The following is a 21,492-nucleotide window of genomic DNA, read 5'->3' as shown; positions in this document are numbered from 1 at the left end:
AACTTTATATATTACCTTTGTTCTTAAATATAGGCTCTATACTACTCTTTCTCCACTAATCATCATACTTTTTCTCCTCTTTTCTTTTGACATCTTATTAAATAGCTAAATTAACCACAACAAGCCAACCTCTCCCATTCCTTCCCACACTTTTATTGGAAAACCATCAAGTCCTAAAACATTTCTCTTCTCCATCTTATTTAGTGCCTCTTTCACTTTTAGTTATAATTTCATGAAGGCACATGTTATTTTTTCACTATCAGTGTTACTAATCTCTCCATTAGTGCCCTCTACATGTTCATTTGACAATTTTTTAAAATAGTTTTCCATCTTTCCTTGCTTTCCACATATTTTACCAAGATGATTTGATATTCCTCTTTAATACACTGAACATAGTTTAAATATCCACCTTTCCTTTCTGTCATTTTTGCTAGTTTATAAATTCCTTTTTCTCCCAATTTAGCCTAATATATGGTAAAACTCATTTTTTAATCAATTTTGTGATCGAACTCATCATATTCCTTAAATTTAACTTTGGGTTCCTTCTTTTTAACTTCCTTTCCCGTTCAGATTTTCATAAAATGTCCCTTGCTACTTTCTTTATGCAATTTGCCATTCCAAGTCACAGATCATTAGTTTTTTCATCTAAATTACAATTTCCTTGCATTATTTTGTTTGTAAACTGTGCTAATTTTTCTCCTTTTTTATCCTCCCACCAAATTTTCAAGGCTCCAAGGCAAAACTAGGCGTTGGGGTGGGGTGGGGGAACCTTGTCACCTAGGCAATGGAATGTTTTTTACATAAAAGCAATGAATTCTAGGGTAATTCCCTAGGTTCCAAAGCAACCAGCAACCATCTTCATATTAAAACATAGAAGAAAAGAAAATGTAGAAAATATAGGGCTAAGCCCCTTTTTTTGTCTAGGAAAAGGGAAGAAAGGATGGAAAAATAAAGAGAAGAAGAAGAATGTTTATTGGACATAATTTTAAGCTCTTCCTTGTTGATTCAGGTTCTTAAGTCTACAAAGGTTTAAGACAGCATATACCAACATGTGTGTTGACTGAACCCTAACAAATAAGAAAATAATAAAATTTTCATTATAATATCAAAAAACAAAGAATATAAAAGGTTTTCATAGTGGCATGTACAAAATAGGTAGGCCATCAAGCAAGGCAACCATTTAAAAGTGCCTTGTCTCATAGGCAGGTGCCTAGGCATCACCTTGACAACCATGATTCGACTTATGTTTTATTCACTTTTAAAAGTTAGCAGTGTTCATCTTTCTTTTTGAAAAATGTGTTCAAATTTGTCATATCATAAACTAATGCAAATTAAAGATTGTATATCATGTTCCATTCCCCTTCTCAAACCCAAATCCTCCATGTACCACATCATATCCAATACTTTTTCCTACACATATATATTTTTTTATCAATAACACTTTCATTAATTCATCAGTAGAAAAATTACAAGTGGAAGACAAACACACTTATCTTCCAAGAGTCACAAGGAACTTCAAGAAATGAAAAAAGAAAAAACAAAGAAACAAATACACTAACGTTACAGCTTAGCCCAAAACAAAGAATCCCTTTCTGCCCCTTGTTTTGCTAAACCGTCAGCTAGGAAATTAGCTGTTCTAATCCAACATGTCTTAACTTCCATCTCCCGCACCAGCCATTTGAATTTCCTCTTCTCATTATTATACTTCCATAAATCATATTGATCTTTAGTCAGCCACCCTATCACCACCTCTGAATCCCCTTCAATTATAAGTTTCTTGATGTTCAATTCCTTGGCTTTTCGGGCGCCTTCCATAACTGCATATATCTCAGCTCTAAGGGAGTCACCCACTCCAATTGGGCCTGAGAACATAGCAGAGATGACCCCATTTTCATCTCTAAAAACACCCCCGATCCCCGGTTGTCCCGGGTTTCCCCTACTTTTCCCTACATATCCATATAAGTTTTATAAAAAAAAATCTTCTCATTTAATATTTGTTGGGTTAACCCTTCTAAGTTTTTCAAAATTGTTTTTTTAATGATTTCTAAAAAACCCACTTGAGGTACATAAGAACTAAATATGTTAATGATTTCCGCACCTAAAACAAGTATAATTAAAATTAGTCTATCTCCAATGGTTTTAAAATTTATAATTCCGTTTTATAGATCTAGAATGCCAACCATGAATGAACCATCCCCAATACTTTTTGTTCAAGACTTCTTCCTTTGAGCACTGTTTGCCTTCAAAAATTCTACTATTTCTCTCACTCCATATAGCCTAAAATACTGCTGCAGGAATGAAGCTCCATGCAAACTTTCCAGCCTTACTTAAACCCCCTAGATACCATGCCTCTCCATGAATTCCTTCACATCCACTGGGAAGAAAAGCTTTACCCCAAATAAGTCCAACAATCTTGTCTAGATCCATTGAGAAAAATCACAGTGGACCAGCAAATGCCCAGATGACTCCACATTTTCGATCCATAAGGGACACACCATATCTGCCACTTCTAAACCTCTTTTACCAACTCTCTGAAGATGGAAGAAAAGATGTGATAGAAAGCAAGGTAAACTCTAAAGGGTCTTTCATATCACTAACAGAGTATTTTGGTAAGGGAAAGTATCAGATGGTCTGCTTCCCAGAGGGAAGGCAGAGTCTTGGATGGAAGGAGATAAGTGGAGCTTTGAGAGAAATACTGAAATGGAAGATAGGAAAACAAGAAGGTTCAACAGAGGAGGAAAAAACAAAGAAACAGATAACTCTTATACAAGTCAAGTTAAGATGGACAAGCAAAAGTTTCTTGTAGTGGCGAATAGTGCAGGGAGACAAAAAATAGGAGTGAATCTAAAGAAAGAAGATTGGGAAAAGAAACTTGTAGCCAGCTCCTGGGTAAAGGATTGAAAGGCAGTTGCAGATCTGTTAATAGTAAGGCTGAAGCTGAAGAAAAACTTCATTTTAACACCCTTCGAGAAATTAAGGCAGTGCTGGATTTGCTTGAAGATAGAGTGGAAGTCAGGGCCTTAAACATCCAGTCCAATATTGGAAATTTCACAATCTCAAGTTGGAGTCCAGGATCAAACTCAAGAGACATCTTTGTAGAAGATGGGATTCTAGTGAGACTGTTGGGCCTGCCTTTTCACCTGTGGAGGCAAGAAATTGCTGAATCGATTGCACAATTGTGTGGTGCAACCCTTCTTGGTGCTTACTGGGGAGATCTCCACTCCGCAGCTATCAGTCTAAGTGGTGTAAAACCAGAGGAGATACCACGGAAAGTGGAGCTGAGGGTGGAAGGGCAGGTTGTTTCAGTTTGGCCAGCATCAGCAATTGAAGCTCGGCTCTAGAGAGTGGCACGCAGATAGGGAGATGAGAAGGTTGAAGAAGAAGCTCTGTGTGGCACTAGAGGATTGGTGGAGTCAAACGTAAATGGACCTTGCACCAAAATGGAAGCTAAAGAGCTGGGGAGACCAAAAGACAGGCAACAGGAGGGCTTTCTTAAGCATGTAGTTGAAGGCAACCAGCTGACAGGTAGCTGGACCTATGCGCGGGTGGTTTCAGGCACCAACCAAAGAGGGTTTAAAATAGGGGAGGAGTTGGTCCAGGGAAAGTCCAAAGCAGCTGGGCCAGTTGTAGGCCTAAACCAGAATGTGTCTAGTTCTAGTAAAGAGGGCTTACAGGTGTCCAAAGATGGGCCTATGAAAAAGCCCATTGCCCAAGACTTATCAAGTGGGCCAAATGGTAAACTGGCCCAAGTGAGTGGCTTAGACTTGAGTAAGTAACGTGACTTTTTTTTATTTTTAAAGTCACATGACTCTTTGAAAAGTCACACAGTTGAACAGTTGGGAAAGAAAGTGGCCCAAGTGATGTGCCCTTTGTTTGTTGCAACTTTATATAACATAATACAACGGATTGTAAGAAAAATTGCAAGAATTTCTCCACTACATTATTTTGCTTTATACGTCTCTTTATTTTATATACCATCATATAATAATATTTGATAACAAAAAAAACTGAAACTTATAGAAGCTGCATGCTTGGGTATACCAGACATGCACCTTTTAGAAGGGACATCACTTGAGTTCAGGAAAGGTGCATGCCTTAAATTTATCTTGTCTATGTGCCCAAGGCATGCCACTTAAAATAAGTACATTTTCAAGGGTCCTCTACCATGACTTCCCCCTGACTCATGACCACATCCACATATTCCAATAATATCCAAATTAACACCTATTTTACCACCTCTTGTCTCACAACCAGCACCCATATTGCCATTCAACCATCTTTGGAAAGAAGAAACTGATGGTGCGCGATTTGGATGCTCCTAGCTGGAGGGCAGGTCGGACGTCGATTGCTTAGCTGGCCAGTCGAACTACAAGAAAAACGGGAACCAGAGGACCCGAGGTAGCTTACCCGGTGTGGTTGCTCAAATGCTTAAGTCAGTACTTTATGCGTGCGAGCTGTAAGCTTGATAGCAAGTAGGCTAGTGAGCAAATAATCACGCGTACCTTGTGTCACTAGGCTAGATGCCCTTATATAGGTCAGCTGCCATGGGTCTCACGAAACACCTCCGAGATCCTCAGCCTGTGCTGTTTAGGAGTCCATTCTGCATCAGGAGGTGGACTTCGTGATAGCCGATAAGGCTTATCGAGTATGTCCGATCCGGGCAGGATGAGGATAAGACCTACGGTTGTGTGGCATAAACCCGAAGAGCTCAAAGACAGCTGGCTTGCTTCTAGAAGTCCTCTACGTGTCACCTCGATAGGTCAGGTCATAACGAGCTACTCAGTCCTTGGTCTTGGCTGAGGTGCGTGAGGTACCCAAGGTGACTTGTCCTGCTAAGGTGGCAAGAAGTGCCTCATCAATGTCCAGTCAGTTGTCACGTCCACATGTTGGCCTATTAGCAAGTCGAGCCAAATCATCCCTCATCAATTGCAGTCTTGACCCGGTGCAGAGAGTTCATGACAAGTTGAGGTGGATTTGGCTTGACTTTCTCCCATGCCAAGGTCCGGTCCGAAGGTTAGACCAACCGGTTCAACTGTATCGGGAACGCATGGACGTTACGCGGGTTACAGACTCCGCAAACGTCAAAAAACCCACTCAATCGATTTCGACCTCTACAACCGTGCAGTCGGTTTTTACAAGAGCCATCAGATCGCATTGATCTAAGCCATCCAAGATCGATTATTGTCGCTATAAATAAGGGCGCCTTAGGGTCCCATTCGCCTTGTCTTATTCAGGGTATTCGCATTCCAGAGGTCACGCACTAGCTTCCAAGTCAATGGTCTCTGTCTTGTTTCCAAGGTTGCTCCTCTCTTCTTCAGGGTCCCATTCGCCTTCCCTTGCCTTGCTTTGAGTTTGTTTCTTGCCTTCAATTCGGTATGTCTAATAGTAGCACAGGTAGCCTGTTTGAGATGAATAGTGAGTTCGATCAAGCCAAGGTGGGCACCTCGGTCCAAGACTTAGAGTCTGGTCTGGCCGAGATGGTCACTACCACATCAGTCGCAGCTCAGAGTCTATCCCAACCGACGTTGACACCTCGGTTCAGGAGCGAAAAGCTACTGGTAGAAAGGCTTCATCCTCTTGTCGTGCTCGGGGGTCAGATTGCTTCGGTCCCTCTATCCTAACATCCGAGCGGATTGAGGCGCTGGTTGCCCACTATAAGTTCCCCAACTTCTATGGTTACAACCTTCCTTTAGAGAATTTTCCCTGGGTGCACGAAGTTGACAAGATCGCTATCTTTGAAGAGCAATTGTTCGCCAGTATCCGATTTCCCCTTCATCCCTTTATTGTCGAAGTCCTAAACTTCTTCAGTGTCACCATAGATCAGCTTTACCCGAACTCAATTCGTACTGTGGTTGGCACTTTGTTCCATGACCGCGACCTCCCCTTAGACATAGACACCTTCACCTCGCTTTGCTCCATCAAGAAGAACCCTGTCGGCCCCAAAGGGGTCGACAAGTTTAGTTATTTCATTGCTTATCGACCTGGATACAAGCTGCTTCATAAATACCCTTCCAAGGTGTCATCCTGGAAGACTAGGTACTTTATTGTGATTGTTGAAAGGGGGTGGCCCTTCCAGACTCAATGGAAAACTGCCATCAGTGACCCTAGAGATCGCTTAAGTAGGAAGATGAAAAAGATGTTGACCTTAGTAGATCTCGGTCTGGTTAGGAGATTATCTAGCCAAGGACAAGCTTGTCGCAGCCAGGCAAAGTCCTTCGAGTAGGTGACCACCTTGGCACGTGCACACTTTACTTTTTAATGTTATCTTATCACTTCGACTGACTCGGTGCTCGCTTTCCACAAGCATTATGATGGGTGTCCCGATAACCAACCTCTTCTCAAGCATGAAGAGGAAGAAGAGAAAGACGACCCGAGGTGAAAATTCTCAGGAGCCCAGACTACTACTCCCGAGGTTGGTTCTTCTAGTGAAGGCCCCGGGATGGTCCAAAGCATCTTGAATGCCCGGGTCTAGCCTCTTGAAGAGTAAGGATGCAATCTTCCCTGAGGAGGTCTCTAAGTTTGTCGGGCTGCCTATTGCTCAACTCAGGGGCAAGGTTATGAATCACTGCATGGTGGTATGTCCTCGATCTCAGTGCTTTGCTTTGGTTCATTCCATCTTCCATACTTAGAAAATTTACTTCCTTTTGCAAGTGAAAACATTGATCCATTCTCTCGCACAACAATCCAAGCAGCACTTGAAAAGAGCTCTGGCCACCGAGGTGAGGATCGAACACGTCAAGGGGACACTAACAGAGTGCCAGAGTCAACTGACAAAGGTCGTTGATGCTATCTAGAAGCTGGAGGCCGAGGTGTTGGCAAAGAATGGGCTGGTCGAACGGCTAATGAAGGAAGCTGAGGACCTAAATGCTACTGTTGCTAAGCATGAGGCTGCTCTTACCCAGGTCATTAAAGACGCCGAGGTCACTGCTATTGCTGCCTACAAAGCTTTACTGGCATACAATCAACTAAGGGAAGAGGAATGCTCAGATGCCTTTCGGAAAGGCTTCAAAGTTTGTCGCTAGCTAGCCAGATGCAATTTCCCCGAGCTCAACCTCAGAGACCTCACCACTATCAGAGTCAGCACTGAAATGGTCTTAGAAGCCAACCAAGATCCAGACTCCAAGGAGGAGAGTGATGATGGTCTCAATGGGGGAGAAACAGAGAAGAGCCCGAATGTTGCAATCAACGAGGTCGTGGAGACCGATGATGTTGCTGCTACTAAAGATGTCATGGAGATTGAGTTGGCCAAGGTCCTCGAAGATGTTGAAGGTGGGGCGAGGAGCCCCATGAAGACTAACCTTCTGCTTCTTTTCTTTGGACCTCCTTGTATATACAATGTATGTCGAGCCTCTGGGCTTGGTTCAGTAGACTTTCTCTCTCTTATTTTTTTAATGAATGTAAGAACCATCATTGGAATGAAATACACTTTTTGTCACTTCGCACACACCAATTTGAACTATAAAATTTTTTCTCTAAGTATAGGTTACCCCAAGATGCCAAGATGATGAACTAGGCACAATAAGGAATAACCCAAAGTCAACGTAAGCTAAGGTGAGCAAACATTGTAGGGTATGTGTCCGACCTGCCCATGCACTGATGAGGCGTAAGTTGAGTATGTTTGTGCTGCCCATATGCTTAGAAAGCAAATGAGTCTTATTTGTGTTTAGCGCTGAGGTCACTATTGGCTCAGCACCGTGGCCCTTAGGCTTTGGGAACTACTCCTGGTCCACTCTCCACCATATCATTTAGCCGACGTGCGGCCTAACCAATTCGCCTAAGTGGGTGGTCATCTGGACTTAAAAAATTACGGTAGATGCTTTGCTCCCAAACGCAGAGGTAATGTCTTCTTAAGTTGTCGACGTTCCAGGCACGGGGCACCTATCTCCCTTCCAACGTCTTGAGTTCTTACGTCCCTTCACCGAATACACGTCTTACCCTGCACGGACCCTCCCAGTTCAGTCCGAGCTTACCTACACCGGGCTTAGGTAACACCACCTTCCAAAGCACAAGGTCACCAACTCGAAATTGGCATCTCTTGACTCAAGCATTGTAGTACCGAGCTACCAACTGTTGGTAGGTCAAGTCGCGTACCACTTTGATCAGGTCGAGGTTCATGCACAGCTCGTCATCATTGCCCTCCTCATTGTACACCTCTAGCCGCAGGGTCAGTACATCAATCTCGACGAGGATGATGGCCTTCTTACCATAGGTCAAGTTGAATGATGTCTCGTATGTTGCAATCTTGATAGTGGTCATGTAGGCCCATAGGACATTGGGCAGCTTGTCAACCCACAAACCCTTAGTTCGCGCTAGGCAAGCTTTCAATCCCCAGAGAATCACCCTGTTGGTCACCTCGGCCTATCCGTTCGCTTGGGAATAAGCCATCGACGTGAAATTTTGTTGTATCCCCGTCTCGGTGCACAAGTTCTAGAACTTGATGTCTTCGAACTGTTTCAGGCTGTGATAGTCACCAAGGGCTCGGCCTCCACCCACTTTGTAAAGTAATCAACTGCCACGACCAGAAATCTTCTCTACCCGATTGCAGGTGGGAATGGACCGAGGATGTCTATCCCCCACTAGGCAAAAGGCCACGGGCTGGTCAAATACTTCAGGTCGGCGATAGGCTGGTGAAGGATGTTGGCATGCCTCTGCCAGTTGTCACACTTTCGGACGAGCTCAAGTGCATCCGCTTTCATTGTAGACCAATAATATTCTTGCCTTAGAGTTTTTTGGGCAGGCGCCCTGCCCCCCAGGTGTCCTCCACAGAGACCTTCGTGGATCTCGTATAGCACTCGGTCTGCTTCTAAAGGTCGTAAGCAACGCAAGTAGGGGAGCATAAAGGATCTCCTATACAGTTGCCCGTCAATGAGGACGTACCAAGCTGACTGACGCTTTACCCTCCGAGCTGCATTATGCTTTGTTGGTAGGGTCCCGTGGAGAAGATAATCAACAAGAGGGTTGACCCAGCTTGAGCCAAATCACCCCTCATGGTCTATGTGCCCAAGGAATGCCACTTAAAATAAGTACATTTCCAAGGGTCCTCTACCATGACCTCCCCCTGACTCATGACCACATCCACATATTCCAATAATATCCAAATTAACACCTATTTTACCACCTCTTGTCTCACAACCAGCACCCATATTGCCATTCAACCATCTCTGGAAAGTGGAAACCAATAATGCAGATCTCCCAGGGATAGTAATAGTCTTACCAGATAACAGAGACTCTTCAAAGTCCAGCAAACATCTCTGCTACTACATTAAATGTAGCCTGGACTTGCTCACAGTCTGGTTTTAATCCAGAAAGAAATCAAGCCACATCAAAGCTCTCCCTATGTTGCTATTATCAAGGGTGAATGGCTGATAGACATCCAACTCATTATGATTGCTCTTGAGACTTGTATGGTGCTTCTTTAAACTTTTATCACACTGCTATAATAGGAAACTCCTAGACTAGTTGGTAAACGCCCGTAATATTGTACTAGCCAGAATACAACCTCCTAACATGGTTCCATATTGTTTTATAACCAGCTCATAATCTGTGCATTCTTTTGCAGTCATTCATCATAAACACAATACCAGTCACCTATTCAACCACCAACATAGCCGCTACTATACGTCACAGCATTCAGCCACCACAAGTTGGATTTCGGTACTCCTACAGCAGCCACCAAACATCATCACTACTCTTACCCAACAACAAAATACACTAAAATCATGTAACAACCTTGGCATTCATGCACTGCTACCAGTCTTCACAACCAACAGCACCTAATCCCTCTTTGAACTGTCGTATGGAGGGCTGCAATAACATGCACAGCACCGTGCAGTCAACCAAGATGATTGCTACCACTATAAAACATAACAGAGAAGAATCCTAAGGAGATTGCATGCCTCTAGGGTTCAGCTTCAGGAGAGAAAAGATAGACAAGAACCTCTTTATACTGGTATTCTAGAGAGACTGCATGCTTCAAATTAGCTCGGATACCATGCACTAATGTTTATTTGCTCTATACAGTAGGCAGAAAGAAAGAAGCGACAGTGGAAAGAAGAAGAAAGAGGAAAGAAACAAATGATGAGAGGTTAGGTGTCTCTTACCAGTCAGCTGATATTTGTAGTATTCTAATTTCATAGTATCATGACAATTATTCCCCTAATAAGTGTGGGACAGTAAATAAAACATTGCTTAAGCAAACTTAAAATGAAGTGACACAAAATACCCATATGTCACACCTGCAATCTTAACATATACCTAAGCCATTGATTCAGGAGAGCTACTTGTTTTTGCCCAAACAGATTCACCAGCATGTAATAGAATTAACAAAATACCTCTTCAATTGGTACAGAGCCATTATCATTTTGTTGGTCCACGGAATGTTGTGATTGTGAATTATCTTCTTTCTGGTTGTGCATTTCCATTTTGTCGTCTTTGGGATGGACAATACTTGTAGCAGTGTCATCCTCTGGAATCTTCAGATCTGCTGGGAGCTGACCCGACTTCAAAGCCTGCCATGAAATTAAACGAAAGATGAATACACAAGTGTAAAACCAGAAAAAGGACAAAAAGGCAAAAAGGCAGGGACAAAGATAAAGAGAAAATGGACAGTAAACTATCTTCCGAAAAAGGAAAATAAAAATAAAAACCTGTTCAAGCCTTGCAACCTCTTCAAGAGTTTGGGAATTTACAATTGCAGCCTGCATATATGACAAAGATGAAGAGATATTAATAATGAAATTTGAAACCCATATTCTTCACATTTACCGATAAAATAAGTAATAACAGAAATCTATACCCCAAGATCAAGTCACCATACAATAATAGACAAAGAAAAGGAAATTAAAAAAAAAAAAAACCTCTTCAAACATTCTTTGTCATGTACAGGATACAAATAGGGATCATTCCCCTCCCTGTACTCTATCTCCCCCTTTAAAAAGGAGCCTGCTTCAAGATTTCTTTCTCCCTCAGTTCTCCCCCTGCCTTTGAATTGGAATTTTGTGTGTCCTAGAGGTTTAAGGGATGAGGAATCTGCTTGTGTCTCTGAGATTTTGCTTCTTTTGGACTCTGTTTGTTCGGACCACTCAAAACCCGATAGAAGAATTTGGACTAACTCCTAATGGTTCCTTTACTTGCGCTTCTTATCTCAACTCCCTCTGTTCTGCCCCTCTCTCTTCGGAGTTCGTTGTCAAAGAAATCTGGTCAAGGCCCATTCCCCCTAAAGTAGTTTTCTGTTGGGAAGCCTTTTAGAGTAAAATCAATACTATGGATAACCCTCAAAGTTAGAGACATTTTCTTTGTATATCCCCAAACTGCTGTATTTTGTGTGAAGTGCATAATGAGGATCACCATCACTTGCTCTTATCTTGTGTTTTTGCTGCTAATATTTAGAATTGGGTCTTTATGTTTTTTGGGTGCAGGTGGATCTTTCCCTTTGAAGTAAACTTGCTTTTTGATCTGTCTACTTTTGGGCAGCCAACTAAGAGAGGGAAACTAATGTGGAAGTGCATCAGACAGCCATTTTGTGGACTATCTGGGAGGAAAGGAATTTTAGAATAGTCCAAGAAAATGAAAGAAGCATCAATGAAGTAAAGAAGTGCATTTTGACAAGAACAATTCATTGGCTAAAAACTTCAGATCTGTTCAGAGGTTATTCTTTTGATGATCTCTGGAAAAGTTGGGCAGAGGTGGCCTCCCCACCCCCCAAAAAAGAATAGACTACAGATAGAGTGGAGACCTCCTACAAAGGGTGTGGTAAAGCTGAACTTTGATGGCAGCAGTCTAGGCAATCGAGGGCCTTTGGGTATAAGAGGGATCTTAAGAGGTAAGGATAGAAACATCCTATCCCTATTCCCAGTACCAGTGGGAGTTGGCGATTCAACAAGGGCTGAGATACTGGCTGCGGTGCAAGGATTATAGGCCGCAAACCAACTAGGAGTAGAAAATCTGAAACTTAGGGAGATTCTAAGGGGAGGTAGCATCTCGTGCTTGCTCTTAGGGTGAACATACACTTCCTTTCTTATTAATAAAAGCATTATTCATTTATCAAAAAAAGTCATTGCTTGGTGCAATAGTAAAATCCTAGACTACCAAGTGGCCAGCAGGAGAACACGAGTTTGAGTCTGAGAGCAGCAAATTTGTGCAAAAAATTGCCAAAAATTATGTCCATATCCAGTACATCCCTCACAAGGCCCCCAGACAGTAGGGACCAACATTGGTTAACAACATAGATAAGAGTCAATGCACACACAAACACATGGAGAGAGAGTGTGAGATTCCATGTCATAAAGCACAAACCCAATAACAAAAAGTAATGTGTCACAAACATCTCACCTTAATAGCTATAATCTGCTCTGGTGTGGGAGCAACTGCTTTAGGGGTTTGTTCTTCCTTCAGAATATCTTGAACATCTGGCATCTCACCTGGAGTGAACGTCTTTGCAGATACTTTCTTAGCCTCCTCTTCAGCTTCTTTTGATGCAAACAGATTTTCTGCTTCAATTCTCTCCTATTCTCAAACATGATGACGAAAATCAAGCCATGGAGTGAAAAAAACAGAAGAGAAGAAAAGGATTACATAAAATTTATAGGCTAGAAACAGAAAGATTCTAAAGATCAAAAGGTATGAATCATTAGAGAAAGCCCCGACTCATATACGCATGTTATAGAATTTTGGGTGGACTCAAAACAAATAGGGAGTAGAACTTATTACTTTCCAATAAAATAAATACATTATGTATCTGGAAGTAAGACATTACACCCACAATGCTTTAAACTTTAAAAAAAAAATACACATTACTATAGAGTATATAACTGATGCAAGTGTAAGGCCTATGCTCCATGGACACCTCAAAATGGAATACAAACAGTACCTCCATCAAACACATCTGCATATCAAAACTAAGATGACATTTGAGGGGAACTTTTTTTATCGATAACAGCATAAATTCATTTCATTAAAGAATAGAAATAAGTGTACAACAAAGGAATTACAGAAGTAAATGTCAGTCAATGTGAGAAAAAATCTCTTATTTCTCCCCCAACTGTTCCCTCATTAAAAACAGTACCCAGAACATAGATTCTCCCCCCACCCTGTGTTTGCCTAAAACATCAGCTAACGAGATAGCACAGTATTTAGCCCAATTGAATGAAATTTCCATATCTCTTGTCAACCACCTGACTTTCTTCTTTTCATTACTGTATATCCAACCGTCCCTGGCTGGTCCTGAGAAAAGAGGTAGAATCTAGCCTTCATCATCTCTGAAAACCCCACCACCAATACCAAAAAAAACCCTGGAGTACCCATGCTGCTGCCATCAAAATTAAGTTTAATGAACCCTCGTTCCGGAAGGGACCAGTAGTAATTGGAAATGGACTTAGTTGAACATAATTCAGCCACTTCCTCCTCTAAAGAGGACGTCCATTGATACAATGGGAAAAAAAGTGTCCAAGGACTTCAGCTAATGTACCACTCTGATTATAATTAGTTCCAATGACATATTCCTTGCTTCTCTCCTTCTCTACGAAGATTCTAGAGTACCTTTCTTCCCAAGTTATCCATCAAAATGCCACTCTTGAGCATCCCCACATAATTCTTCCCATTTTCTTTGGCCATATGAAGAAAGAGGGGACAATTAAACTTTGAACATCTGCCGGAGGTATCCACCTACACCCAGACAAGGAAAGAGACCATTCCCAAATAAAAGTAGTGAACGAACAAAGGATAAGCAAGTGGTAGAAACTCTCACCACTAACCTTGCACAAGGTACACCATTGAGGCAATGAGCACCAATATGGTCATTTTCTTTGGATGAAGTCACAAGTATTAATTTTTTCATGAGCAACTTCCCAACAAAAAGCACTGATAGGGTTGGGCTTACACCATACCCCCTTAACTAGAACAAGAAGCACATTTTGACAAAAGCAAAGCCCGAGCCCAGCCCATGAACTAGTTACCACTATAACAATTGTACATAAAAGGAGTAAAGAGTGGCAACACGGCATTGATGGTTTTCCAAGGAGAAGCCCAATTCACCCTAGCCAAAGTTTTGCCATCCCATTCATTGTCCAAAAGCCCACGAATGCTCAATATCACCTTCGTCCATAATTTATCCCTGTCTTGGGGCACTCACCAAGGCCATTTCCCCAGAAGAGTTGTATTCCTCCTTTGTAATATTACCTATTCCCAGAGCTCATGCATCTTTTCTCTACTCACCGCGTCCTAGTTAATCCTATCATCCTGCTACCCTTCCCTTGGTTCCCATAAAAAGTCCCTCGTTAACTTCTCTAACCTTTTGCCCACACCTACCGGGATCTTTTTATTAAGAGTAATAGTAAAATTTTATTAATTCAAAAATTGATTTAGAGTTGTGATTTCATACATCCCAGGGAGAGGTGCGAGCTACGGACCCTCCTAGAGTCATACAATTAAACTAGGAAAAAAATACAGGAATCACAACTAAGCCCAAAACAATTCTTCCCTAATTACCCCTTGCTTGGTTACCACATTGGACAAAGTATTTGCTGATCTCCCCACCCACTGTAAAGAGACCAACATATTCCTTGTAACTTGGAAAGGGTCAAACTAATCAAAGTTATTCTTTCACCCAGAAAAATGTACCCTTTCTTCCAACTAGCCAGTCTCTTATAGAATCTTTCCATTATTGGGTTCTAGAAAATGCCTCTTTTGTGTTAGCTCCTAGAGGTAATTAAGTCAACAACCATTGAGCAACATTACACCCTAAGATGCCAACACACTCTGCAATCTCCCCCTCTTCCATATTTATCCCAACTAACTCATCACCCTCACAAAACCAAATGTTATCATCTGCAAATTGCAAATGAGTAATTTTAGGATGACTCTACTTAAAACATCTGTGACTACCGTAAATAGAAAATGAGAGAGGGGGTCTCCTTGTCTAATTCCATGCCTAGTAGGGAAGAAATCCACCAATGTGTCGCTAACTATTACCAAGTAGCGACAAGTCCTTAAACACCCCCAAATCCATTTTCACCATCTCTCTCCAAACCCATATTGTCTTAACAACCCCAATCAGAAACTTCCAATCAACCAAGTCATAGGCATTATCCAAATCCAACTTATAGACCACCATTTTTCCTTGATCTCTTCATTTCTCCTACACACTCATTGGCAATTAGTATTAGATCAATAATTTGTCCATCTTGAACAAAAACTCCTTGATTCACAAAAAACTAAGGAGGGGAGTACTTGTCAGATTCTTAAGGACAAGACCTTACTAACTATCTTGTAAAGGGCTGGACTGGATTAGGAAGCCCATTTAGAGGATTTCATTGATGAATTTGAATGAAAAGATGATATCACCAAATGGAGAACCAGTTGAGAAGGAGAAAAAAGATCAGCATTGTGGATGGATTAGAGGCCTAAGAGTTTGAAGAACAGCCAAATAATTCAAGTTTCAAGAAATTTCTCCCAAATGAGAATTGGCCTATGGGGAATCAGATCCCATAAAAGTAATAGGAAGATATAAAAGATAAAAAGGAGGCATAGGTGCATAGGTGGCAATCATCGATCCAAATTACCTAGCAATAATCAGATGGTAGAAACATCAAGTGAGAAGTCAGATTTGATGTCAATAGAAATTTTCACATTAGATTGAATTAAAGAGAATTTTGATGCAGATATTCAGGGGAAAGTTCTTGAAGGAGTGGATTCAAATTTGTTGGGCAAAGAAGAGGCGGGGTAAAGCAACATGGTTCATGGCACTAAGTACTTTGCAGACAGCATTCTTTGCTAAAGATCCTAATTACCAGTTTATCATCAATTTAAGTAACTTTGTACAATCTAAATGTAGTAAAGTGTCGATATCTTTTATTAAGGTTTATTTTCATTTAAGAAAGTTAAAAGTTACTTATTTTAGATAACCTAGCAATTTCACCTGAAAACGGGGGGAAAGTGAACCACTACAATGAAAAGGTGTAACATCAGTGGAGAGACAAGACAGTAAAAACTAAAAAAAAACAACACAAACTAGAACAAACGTGAAATACCAAACAAACAAATAAATATATAACATGAGCACCTCAAAGAAAGAAAATTCTCATCTACCTCTTTCCTTTAATTTAACAACAGCCCCTTTTAACTTCAGATATAATCTCACTGAAGACGTTCTTAGATGAAGCGGTCAATCAAAAGATCAATTTGCCAGACAAGTATGCCACATTCCTAACTATGAATAAGGTTCCCCTAACATTCTCTAAAAATCCTTAGCCATGCTTTGGACAATTACAAGGAAAGGCCATCCGCTGCTTGAACAACTAATTTCACATGATGGATCAGAAATTGTGATTATTCAAAAATCACCAATTTAAGAGAAACAAAAATGATAAAGCCGCCTCAGATATATAAAGGTTCGAGCTTTTAAAAAGGAGACATACAAACAGTCAAACACTTTAGTGCAAAAAACGATTCATGTATATTCATTTCGTCATTGACAAGTATAAAGAATATCCTTCTCACGTTTTAGCGAGATGATGGAAGTAAATGCTGGATGTATTAGGTATAAAGGTGCTCATGAAAGGAGCAACTGAATTATAAACTCTATCCCGAGTAAATAAATTCACAATTGCAAATAGGAACAACGATGTAGAATTAAGTATCCAGCTCATGTCACATTTCGTCTTGTAAAGGGCTTCCTAATCCAGTGGCTGAAATCTCTAGAGCTATTCACAGACTACACAGTGGATGACATGTTGAAGAAGTGGGGTGAGATTGCAAGCTGTATGGAGTCCAAATCAGTTGTGAAGGTGTCTTGGACACCCCCACCTGCTGGATTCCTAAAATTGAACTTTGATGGGAGTTGTAGGGGGAATCCTGGACAATCAGGGATTGGGGGTGTTTTTAAGGATGAGAACCAGGTCATTTCAGCCATGTTCTCATGTCCAATTGGAGTGGGGGATTCTCTTAGAGCTGAGATCTTGGCAGTTATGGAAAGAGTTCAGAAAGCTAAGGAGATGGACGTCAGAAAACTCATAATTGAAGGGGACTCGGAAGTGGTGATAGGGTGGCTGAGGAAAGACAACTGTGGATTATGGAAGTACAGCAATGAGAGAAGAAAGTTCAAGTGGCTGGTACGGGAAATGGAAATCAGGATGAGTTGGATTAAAAGAACAGCTAACTTTATAGCTGATGGGCTAAATAAACATGGGATAGAAAGGGATGTAGTGTTTTGGGCTAAGTTGTAACTAAATAGCTTCTTTTTTTCCTTTTCTTTCTTTGAGGACTTAAGTTGTTTTTGGCAGATAAGAGTGTTTGTCTTCCTTGCTGTAACTATTCTTGTGATATTTTAATAAAATTGCTGAAGTTGTTATTGATCAAAAAAAAGAAAAAATTCGAAGAGCTTTGCAAAAAGATTGACACAAGTATAGTCAACTCAACTAAGACTTTGTCCCAAAACATAGTATAAAACAATTACATAGGGTCAATCAAGACTAGTTAGGGTTGTTTCAATTTTTAAAACAAAGTAATTAAAGATAAAAGAGAGAAAGAAGATGAAGTTACATATATACCCCTAATTTGTATTGAATTACATAATTAATGAAATGCAAGTTACATATATACCCTAATTAGTAAAATCTAAATGGGTTTTTTGTGCTTTTGGGTTGGAGAAGCCAAAAACCAGTCAAATAGTTGTTTGGTGAAAAAGCTCAAAAAGGGCTTTCTACCTCAAAATGTCCATTTAAAAAAGCAAAAAAGAAAAAAAAAACTCCATTTAGATTTTTTATGTTAACAAGAACCTATTTTGAACTAAAAAGCTGGTGACCAAGCAAACACTATAAAGCACTTGTTTAAAATGCCCATTTTAAAAAGTGGCATTTTAGAAGCCCCTTTAGGCCAAAAATAACGCTCCCAAACACAACCAGAATCATTTAGCTAATGTTTTGACAAAAGGGTATTTAACCTAAACTTTTGCTTAGTCTTAGCAAGTTGGGCATGATGAAAAGCCATGCTTAGCAAGTTTGACAAAAAGGGTATTTACAAATGGTTGGCAATTCTGTTTTTTTTTAAAGAAGTGGTGAAAATTCTATTATAAAGGGGAAGAGATTTCCTCCAAGACATCATACATCAAGGCAATCAGCCAGGATCAATGAAGCATAAGGAAAACCTTAGGCACACTAATAGTAGACATTCAGTAGCCACTTTCTAATGAAATAATGATCAACTTAAATGTGTTTAGTCTATCATGTTGATTTCTTTTTTTATTGTATTGCATACTAATGACAATGTATCCTTCATGCCCACGATGACCACATTCACACAACTATACCACATCCTCCAACACCTCAGCCTCTAGCAGCACTTCCATCTCAAACACCTCCACAGCCACCTCTCATTCCATACCACCTCTACCTCATAAACCTCCACCACCCCTGGTTGCAGCTAGAGCAAACATCTCAAATATGGGAGAACTACAAGCCTGTGGATTTGAGACTCTCCTAACTCTAAAGAAGACTTCCAATAGGGTACGAATCTAACAACTACTTGGAATTTGTCCATAAACAGATTTATATTTAGACCTTAGCCCAGAAAGAAACAAGGCAACATCCAGCTGATCCCTATGTTGCTACTGTACCTTCAAGTCATTTGACAACAGCTGATAGGAATTCAAATCATTATGCAAGACTCTTATGGATGCTAGCATAGTACTCTTCAACGATAATGTCACTTTGTTGTAGCAGAAAACAATCTTGATAAAGCTGATAAATCCTTGTCACATTATCTTGTCCAGAGCAGAATTGTTTAGCACAATCCCATATTTCTTGTCAAAGAACACAAAATTCACACTATTTTAGGGTTCCATGCTATTCCATTGAAGTCATAATTTATACATGTTCTTCTACCCAATCAATGTGTCCAGCAATTCTTGAGTCCGGTTTATAATCCTTAATATACTTCAATTTACCCCTAGCAATTAGATTTGCTTCAACAGATTTTGCCCAAGGTATGTAATTAGCACCATTAAGCTTCACCGAGGTCATCTGGACGGCCATGAAGTCCGGTTATTAACCATGCTTGACTTAATTTCACTACCCCATGATGCCATAACGAAAGGGAGAATTCTGCTATGTTACTTTAGCAGCCTCCACCTAAAACTAAATCTCACCAACACATATAATCACCAAACAGTAATACATATTGCCTAGAAACACTATAAAACACTAGCTGCAAGCAAAGAAAATTAGTAAAGATTTCTCAAAATGCTAGCTGACATCAACAACATAAATAGGAGACATTTATCTTATCTCACACAATATCCACACACACATATCATTAACTAGAAAAAATCATCCAAGAAAACATGTATTATCTATGAATAGACCTGTTCATGGGCCAGGTAGCCCGATTTAAGTCAGGCTTGGACAAGATTTCAGGCCCACGGGCTCGGGCTCGGGCTCAGGCCTAAATATCGGGCTCAACTTTTTAAGGTCGGGCTCGGGCTTTCTCAAAAAAGTCCGCCCGAGCCTGACTTGATAATGTATTATATTAATAAAAATATATTTTATATAATAAAAAACATATATAATATATTTTTCTTTACCTTCTTCTCTTTTTTCAAGTAATAATGAGATTTTTCATCAGTTTTTACGTTCTGAGGTCTTTAAGTATAAATAAAACAGCTTTTAATTGAATTAAAAAGGAAAAATCTTCTTTTCCAAATTTCTAAATGGGCTTGGGTTTGGGCCCGGGCTTCGGGTTTTATGTGGGTCGGGCTCAGGCTCAAGACCTAGGCCCGATTGTCAGGCCGGGCTCGAGCTCAAGCCTGAACATATTCTGTTAATGTAGAGGCAAAGCCGGCCCGGCTCATGAACAGGTCTATCTATGAATATTCCTCTTCAAGTTGCTATTTGAAGGGTGCTCCAGGTCAAGCGTTGATGTATAAAAGGGAGAACTGTTCTTTGAAGGAATTACAGATGTAGACTAAGAGCCAGATCTATCACTAACAGAAAGTCCACAATTGGCTATTACACCTTTCCTAAAGAAAATTTAGTTACTTAGAAGAGCAAAAAGCATTATGTGGTTGCTAGTAGTATTGGAGCTGAATATAGGACCATGGCACATGCAACTTGTGAGTTGCTTTGGTTAAAACAGCTATTCAGGAAATTGGAATAAAAGTTTCCACTCCTATCAAACTATTTTGTAACACTGAAGTTGCAATCCACATTTTTTCTAATCCAATGTTTCATGAAAAAATTTAAAGATGTAGAAGTAGATTGCCACTTTGTAAAGGAGAAGGTCATAAGTAGCGAAATTGTAACACCATATGCAAGGTCAGATCAGAAGATCAGCCAGCCAATCACTTCACCAAAGGCTTAAGCCATGCTCAGATGGATTACATTTACAGCAAGTTGAAGCTTTATGACATTTAGGCTCCAACTTGAGGGGGGTCCATTAGAAGCCTTATTTTTTTCTTATTTACTTCTGGCAACTTCAACAATGTGACAATTTATCCTTGCCACTCCATTATATTGTGGAATGCAGGTACAAGAATTTTGATAAATAACCCCAAAATTTTTTTAAGGTAAGATGTAAGACTCTTCTCAAAATACTACTTTACATTATCAAAGTATAATATTTTGACATAAGTTTCAAATTGGGTAAAAACAAATTCATGAAATTGCTTCACAATTTTTGAAGCTTCATCTTGGGAACACATCAAGTAAATCCATGTATATCTGGAAAAATGAGCAATAAATCAGACAAAATACTTATAGCTGTAGAGGTTGAAGATTTCAATCTTATATATTCTTTCCTTTCTCGGATTTTAGGAGCACCTTTTTATGCTATAACATATGTACACATATATTCTTTTATTCTTTCTTGTAAGAGAGAGACATAATGGTCCTTTCTCAGCCTTGTATAGAAAACATATATAAGATATCTCTCTTTGGGGAGGAGTTGAATGGATGCCAGGAAGGACAGACATAGGGTTGAATGGATGCCACCAGGGGAGGAGTTTATCAAGCTGAACTTTGATGGAAGTAGCCGAGGAAATCCAGGACCTTCAGGCATTATATCTTTGTACTCAGGTCTTGCAGATGTGGAAGACTCTTTAAGGGCCGAATTACTTGCTGTTGTACAAGGAATTCAGCTTGCAAATGAGGTAGGCATAGAGCATATGATTATTGAAGAGGATTCTCAGGTGAAAGTGGGTTGGCTAAAGGATCCGAATACTATGATTTGGCGTTTTAGAGATCTCCTCAAAAAGGTTAAATGGTTAACAAGGAATATGACAATCAGAGTTTAGTGGGCAGGGAGATCAGCAAACTCAATAGCTGATTAACTTGCAAAACAAGGGGTTCTCTGGGATACTTTATTTTGAGCTTCTGTGTAATTTCTTTTGTACTTGTAATTCTGTAACTAGCCTTAAAGGCAAGGTCGCATCTCGTGCCTTTCCATGGGTTGCATGTAACTATTATTTGCTGGTTTAATAAAATCTTACTCATTTATCAAAAAAAA

At 40.2% G+C, this 21,492-nt stretch overlaps 2 protein-coding genes across 4 annotated transcripts in view; one reads left to right on the top strand and one right to left on the bottom strand.

Annotated features, from left to right (window-relative positions):
- Positions 1-21,492, bottom strand: part of U2A' (U2 small nuclear ribonucleoprotein A) — a 36,464-nt gene that overhangs the window by 1,881 nt on the left and 13,091 nt on the right. Inside the window, exons 5-7 of the mRNA XM_088977529.1 lie at positions 12,331-12,504; positions 10,647-10,697; positions 10,332-10,508 (exon numbers count right to left, since the gene is read on the bottom strand). Coding sequence (XP_088833655.1) covers positions 10,332-10,508; positions 10,647-10,697; positions 12,331-12,504 — 402 coding nt within the window. The remainder of the gene's footprint in view (positions 1-10,331; positions 10,509-10,646; positions 10,698-12,330; positions 12,505-21,492) is intronic.
- LOC148862237 (equilibrative nucleotide transporter 1-like) overlaps positions 1-21,492 on the top strand; it is a 25,454-nt gene extending 3,962 nt beyond the window's left edge. The window contains exon 2 of one of the 3 annotated variants that reach the window (XR_016109787.1): positions 20,887-21,492. Coding sequence is in view for 2 of the 3 variants with exons in the window: in XM_088977530.1 (XP_088833656.1) it covers positions 10,021-10,136 (116 nt within the window). In the remaining variant the exon portion in view is untranslated. Of the gene's footprint in view, positions 1-10,020; positions 10,349-11,417; positions 12,052-20,886 lie in introns of those variants that run through there. The other 2 variants (XM_088977531.1, XM_088977530.1) reach the window with 2 other exon arrangements.

Source organism: Nelumbo lutea, chromosome 3 (assembly GCF_056320005.1).
Source record: "Nelumbo lutea isolate HS-2025 chromosome 3, American lotus-T2T, whole genome shotgun sequence".
Classification (NCBI taxonomy): domain Eukaryota; kingdom Viridiplantae; phylum Streptophyta; class Magnoliopsida; order Proteales; family Nelumbonaceae; genus Nelumbo; species Nelumbo lutea.
The sequence above is the reverse complement of the archived record's forward strand: the minus strand, read 5'-3'. Positions and strand labels throughout refer to the sequence as shown.